At 36.3% G+C, this 6,968-nt stretch overlaps 1 protein-coding gene and 1 pseudogene across 1 annotated transcript in view; both read right to left on the reverse strand.

Moving 5' to 3' along the window:
- Positions 1-107: 107 nt before the first annotated feature.
- Positions 108-1,971, reverse strand: LOC102895158 (annotated as a pseudogene).
- Positions 1,972-5,156: 3,185 nt separating this feature from the next.
- The window catches only part of VPS26A (VPS26, retromer complex component A), a 30,096-nt gene continuing 28,284 nt past the window's right edge, over positions 5,157-6,968 (reverse strand). Inside the window, exon 9 of the mRNA XM_006915563.3 lies at positions 5,157-6,846. Coding sequence (XP_006915625.1) covers positions 6,733-6,846 — 114 coding nt within the window. The 3' untranslated portion in view covers positions 5,157-6,732. The remainder of the gene's footprint in view (positions 6,847-6,968) is intronic.

Consider the following 6,968-nt stretch of genomic DNA (forward strand, 5'->3'; position numbering starts at 1 on the left):
GTTGCCCAAAAGTTTCTTGTGTTAACTTTCGTGTTCTTGATAGAGTAGCATTAAGAACATAACTTTCTGCCTTACAGAAACGTTGCCAAGGAATTTTGATCTACAGCTTATAAGGTAAACCCCTTGTGTGACACGTGTGTAACTACTTTTACTTTAATGTGAGCAGTTTGTGTACATCATTCTAGCAGCCAGTAGGTCACAATAACGTAGCAAAGATATGTCCTCTACCCCCGCCGAAGTTTAGTCTCGTTTGCCTTGGTTATACACCGTCATATGAAGTTGCAACACATTATTTTCAAAATACACTTAGATTTTCCACCTCTCTCCCTCATTATACTTAAACCATTAAGATCTTGTAACTTGAAGGAATGTGTCATGTGATATGCAATATTATGTGTCAAATAGGGTTCCAATAACAATTTGCTATGTGCTTTTTTTTTTTTAATGGTTGTGCAAACTTTTCTTTCTAACTTTACAATGCACCATAAACGTTTTTCCATGCAATGGATGAAAATCTGCTACTGAAACACAGAAGCCTGCAGATGGATAACGAGAGTGACAAAGCAAAGAATTAGCAATATGGTTAAAGCCCAGGCGCTGGCAAATGCCTGGCCAGGCACTACACAAAAGGAATGTCTTCAAAGACCGGTTGTGGGGCCCTGTAGCCACCCCTGAGTCCCTTGGGCCATAGGGTGGAAAGGGTCCTGTAAACTTGCATCCACATATCGCCCCCCGCCGCAATTTCTTTCTGGTTTTCTCCACCTCCTTCTTTACCCTAGCCATCTCGTCAAATTCTCTTACCATCTCTTCATTGCTCAAATGCATATCATGTATGGCCTCCTTGTATTTCTTGAGGCACTGAGCCGGCCCTTTGTTGGTTTTTCTTTTGGCTTTCCTGAGTATGTCATCCCCAGCCTGGGCCCTTCCCTGCAGCCCTTGATTCGCTGGCTGGTTTTCCTTTTGGCTTTCCCTCACTTACTGGCTTTCCCTCATTTCTCCCGTTTTCTTTCTTTTGGGTTTTCCCTTGCTCTCTGGCTTTCCCTCTTCTTTTGACTTTTCCTCCTTCTCTGGCTTTTCTTTATCATTAAGTATTTCCCCATCTTTTGTGTTTTCCTTGTTTTCTATCTTTCCCTCATTTTCTAACGTTTCCTTGTCTTCCAGAGTATAAGTTATTTCTGGCTTGTACTCTGAAAGTACAAGATTTCCCACATCCTGTGTCTCTTCTTAGTTTTCCATCTTTCCTTGGTTCTCAGGCATTCCTTCATTTTCGTTGCAGAGTTTTTCCATGTTGAGATGTCCCCTCCTTTTCCTGTCCTGCAAGAATTCTGACAGTTCCTCCTAGTGGAGTGCTGAGAATAACAGACACACAGACCTGAAAGAACCTGGAGCAACAATTAAGGGATCTGACACAGCTCAGGGTCCAACAGCAGCCACTATGTGCTTTTTATTCAGAGAATACTTTTTAAACATCAGGGATACAAGTAGAGGGTCCCTTGCCCTCAAAGAGTTTATTATCTGGTTTTGATGATACGAAGAGTACATGTTAAGTAATGCAAATAATTACTCAGTTTATTGTGAGTTCTAAGAACAAGAAATTTTAGAACCTTTAAAAGATTTCTGCCAGACTTAAGAGCAAACAAAAGACAAATAGAGGAGTAAGGAAATTTTAATCAGAGGAAACGATGTAAACAACTATGGAAAAGCATATTGAAAAATTTTAAATACCAGAGTTAAGCCAAGTCTCATTCCATGTTTTGCAGATAGTCATTAAATTTTTGAGAAATCAATTTAGAAAGTATCTAGGACTGATAGGAAGGGAAGCAGGGTTTGCCACCCCAAAATATGCCTTTTGAGTTATTATTATTTTTAAGAAACAAAAGACTCAAGAAAACTGAAAAGACCCCTAATTGCCTAAAATTTAGATAGAAGACCTGCTCCAGAAAGTGAGCTATTATTATCAATAACTATTTATTATGGACATAGATGGGGGGTGGGAGGGAGGAGACATAGTCAGGCTCATTTGATCAGAGGCCTCTCTGTGTCCCATTATTAAAGAGGGCCCCAACACACACTTATTTACCCAACAATTGCTTTACCATCTCCATGTAAATTGCCTTCCTGCCCTTTTAGAGTTTCAAACCACAACCTACCCCTCCTAGCTCAAGATGGCATATAAGCCTCAACTACCCAATGTGTCCCAGGGTCTCATATTCTTGGAACCCCTGTATGTACATAAATAAATTTGGTAATTTTCTCCTGTTAATCTTTCTTCATGTTAATTTGATTATTAGTCCAACAAGAGCTTAGAAGGGTAGAAGGAAAAATTTCCCTTCCTCACAACTGGAACCTCACCCCCTAAAAAAAGACAAGAGGAAAACCCATTATAACTATAGCAAAAGTTGACAATGGTGGATTCGTATGTCTGAATTACAGTAGAGACTATGTATATGGACTGGAATTTACAAAAGAATCTAGACAATTTAAAAAGTGACTAAATATGATAGAAAATGGCATTAAATAAAGATGTCTCATCAGATTTGGAAAGTAGGAGAATGGATAAGCCAAACTTTTAATATTCAACTGAGACTAGTGTTGTTATCCTCTTGTTAATATACCTGACAACCATGTATATTATTGGGTCAGAATCAACAATTGTGGCTTATGGACATAGTAACATATCCTAATATGGTTTTTTAGAAAAAATCGCTCTTAAAACTATTTTAACTGGTAACTTCGTTTGTACCTCCTTGCAGGTAAAAAGTGCAGTCTAAATTTTATGATAGCATGTATAGGTTTTCCTCTTCATCCATTCATAAAGTTATACAAACATTTAAATGGGGAAATTCAACATAAATATTTTGCTTTTACAGGATAGAGCTGGCATACCCTTTGGAGGATATTTATAGCACTGTTATCAGCACCTAGCACATATTAGAGCCTCCATAATTGTTTGTTGAATAAATGCAATAACCATGTAACTGGTATCCTTGTCTGCTCTCAAGCCTCCGTCTATACTTTGCAGTCACCATAATGATCTTTTGAAAATACAAATGTAGTTGTTACTCTTGCTTGAAATCCTTCAGTGAATTCTGAATAAGTGTTCAGATAAAGCTCATACTCCAGTCATTTGTATGGCATCCAAGCCCCTTCCTAAATTAGCCTTCTTTATATACCTCTTCCAGCCTCATCTCTCTACTCCCCAAATCTATCATTCTATTTATGCCAGAACTACATACCAGTTATGTCATCACTTCTCACTTCTATATCTCTGAACACATTGGGTACCCCTCTTCTATGCCATAAGACCTAGTACCAATATCATAGTACTAAAACTGTATCATTGTTTCTAGAGTAGTACTCAAACTTGAGGGTGCAACAGACTCATCTAGAAAACATTATTGGGGCCTTCCCCGAGTTTCTGATTCTATAGGTCTAGGATGGGGCCCAAGAGCTTGCATTTCTAATGAGTTTCCTGGTGGTGTTGGCCTGTGGACCACACTTTGAGAACCACTGCTATGGATTATGTCCCTTCAGGGTAGGGCCAATGAAACACTCAGGAAACATGGATAAATGAATAAATGTAGAAATAAATGGGGGATGGGGAAAGGAAGTGGGAGAAGTAAAGGTAACCCAGGTGGTAGGGAATAAAATGAGCAAGTTATCTCTTTGCCTTTGCTATTAACAAAAGCTGGTATGACCATTTCACAAGATCACATCCTTAGATTTCTCTTACATTTTGACTATCAAATTCTATAATTTGAAGTTTCTAGTATTTTTCCTATGTAAGGTTATTATCTAGGTACTGAATTGTTTTTCCTAAGTGAATTTTAAAAATTTACTCTTAGAATCATGGAATATTAGCTAGAGCAAGAAGGGTTCTTAGACATTATCTAGTCCAGTTTCCCCAAACCTAGGGAGGGAGCAACTATCAGATGCATTTGTGGAACTTGTAGATAGCACTCACATGGCCCTGCTCTGCTGTCTTCCTCTCCAGGGCCTGATAACACTCCTAGAGAAGCTAGTCTATTTCCTTTATTCTAAAGCTGAGGTGCATAACAGTTCTTGTCCATAACTTTATTACATTTGGACCCATATATTTTTTCTAAAGAACACATTTAATTTTATAATCACTAGGAAAATTAGGTTCATCCATTTATTCAGATATTGAATGTATATTATAAGCACAAAGTATATCAAAACAGGCTGAGCCCTGAAGAGGCTTCAAATCCATACAACGTCTTGAAAAGTGTGGGCAGCACAGTTCTGGAGATGTACATGGAGTGCCTTGGCCACACAACAAAGGGACATCCAACTCTAACTTGGAGATGAAGATGGTGTCAGCCAAGATGGGCCAGGAGAGCCTTACTAGAAGTTAGCTGTAGTGCAGGAAGAGTGGTCGTTCTCCAAGGAGCGTGGCATAATTGGAGCTGAAAGTGTGTTTTGTAATATAGAATTTAAACTTTATCTGGGAATCGAGTCACTAAAAGATTTTAGATAAGGGAGTTATGTAAGAATTATATTCAAAGAAGACCCCAAGCCTAAAAAAGGATATATTTAAGGGTGTGCACTTTTCTCACATGTCTTTATCTGATTTGAAACTCAAAATGTTACATTCCAATTCAGGCTTGTATAAACCCCTAGAGTGTGTGCCTTTATATATGTTCAACAGATTCAGCTGAATATAAAAAAACATAAGACTTTACTAACACAGTATTGAGTATCCCAAATACTTGATCTCCTTGAAAGAGTCCAACATATGCCACTGTGGCATAACTATTTGGTGGCAGAAGGAAATTTTAACTTTGGGTGGTGAATACACAATGCAACCAATATACATATTACTGAATTGTACTGAATTGAAACCTATTGATTTTATTAACCAATGTCACCCTAATAATTTTAATTAAAAAAATTGAAATTGACAATATTTATAAAAAATTATCACCATTATCTTTTTTTTTTCTTAAGTGCCTACTAGGTGGTCTCCCATCCAAATACTAACCAAGTCTGACCCTGCTTAGCTTCCGAGATCTGATGGGATTGGGCAAATTATGGCTTCTTAAACTACTGAGCAAACCTGGCCTCAATGATAAATCTGACAATGAGAAGATTTGAGAATAGAACTATTTTAAATCATTCAAACAGCAAGCTCAATATCTGCTTCAAATTCTTTATTATACATCATAACTGCACAAATTTGAGGCTGGTTAAATACAACTGGTTTTCAAATTTTCTTTGAATATTTTCTAGATTACTACATGCAAGTGACCATGAAAATATTTGGCATTTTAAAATTTTGAAACTCTGAACAGGCACTTACATGAAGGAAAACATTACCATTTACAGATATCCACATTTAAAATAGATGCTCCAGCACATGGTAAATGGAATCTTTTGCCAATAAAGAAGTTGGTTACTGACCATTTTATCAAAGTGCCATAGTAGTAAAACAAGTTTAAAGAAATGTAATTTGGGTTATTTAGCTTACTCATAAAGTAAGGTTAGCTGACGAGACTTGCACTGAAGTGTATAAAAAATATTGGTAGAAAAACCAATGAACCACAAGTGAAAAGTAATTTCACACAACAGGCTTCATTGTTTTAGTTCCTACATCCCACGTTTAGTGTATTTGAGATCAGACCTCATGCATATAAACATGACTGCAGCCTTTTATACAGACTTTGAGCAAATGACTTAAATTTAGTGTTAAAAATTTTAAACAGAGTGAGTGAAATTTAAAATTGAATTTGAACTAGCCAAAGTTCCAATTTAACAAATATGAAATTGTCCAGATCTGGATAACTCGTGCTTAATAGGTCCACCTGAATTCTCCCATCTTCAAATCCTCTCCTGAAAAGAGAATATTTGTGAAGTCAAGAAAATTATATTTGCGTGTATGTGGTAAAAAGATTCCTTAAATTAAAAATTATTTCAAAGTATCAATGGAAAATTATATGGTTTTAACAAGTTCTAAAAAGCCAACATAGAGTCAACTACCATTGCAGGAAACATGCAGTAGAACCTGCTGGGTAGTAGTAGCAAAATGGTTACTTAACATGGCCAAAAAAAAAAAAAAAAAAAGCTACATAATCCTTTGGGGAAAAATTTTAATATTCTTACCACAGAAGACTTCAAAGAGAATAAAATTCAGGAAGCCATGGAATGGTAGACTCAGAGCACCTACAGTGAAACATTCCATATGCATTTCTCAAATACATATGCAAAACCACAAATGTAGTACTCAAAAATATTGAGATGCCATGTTTTAAATCTCTGCAGGATATAAGGGCCACTCAGGTTTTCTAATTTTATTCGAACACAAAATATTTATTTTTTTGCATGTAGAGAATAAGAGGTAATCATTAGCATGACAAGAGGATTTATAATCAACATTATGCAGAAAGAAAGCAAAATTACAAATACCAGCCTACTCATATGAAAATCTTTAATGTTTATACTGATGCATATATGAGTGCTTATCATCAAATTAAAAAAGAAACGGCAGCTTAAGAAAGTTCCAGTGTTTCAAAGAAAGCACTTTTTTTAATGTATATACATGAAGAACATTTAGTTATATCATAAAATAAATGCAGCACAGTAAGATAAAGGAAGACTATTATGAGTGGACTTTTGGCCTTTTTTCCTCCACATGCTGCAACCATCTTTAACCTGCTAAACTCAATCTCAATGGATATAGGAGGTTTTTGTTTTTCTTTTTTTCTCCTACTCAGTTCACATTTCAGGCTGTTCAGCAGATGCCTGTGATTCCGGAGATTCAAATCGCTGGTGAAAGTTTGTTCTCTGTTTCCTCAGTTTTTCAGGAGCTTTTCGCCATAAAATGATCTCCTATTTAAAAAAAAAAAAGCACAATATCAACAAATTAATGTTCTCGTATTATGCCTTAAATTTTCACCATGAAAATAATGCCACTTCAATTTTAATAAAAATAAAGTTAAACTCTTCACTCC

Source organism: Pteropus alecto, unplaced genomic scaffold (assembly GCF_000325575.1).
Source record: "Pteropus alecto unplaced genomic scaffold, ASM32557v1 scaffold155, whole genome shotgun sequence".
NCBI classification, from domain to species: Eukaryota; Metazoa; Chordata; class Mammalia; order Chiroptera; family Pteropodidae; genus Pteropus; species Pteropus alecto.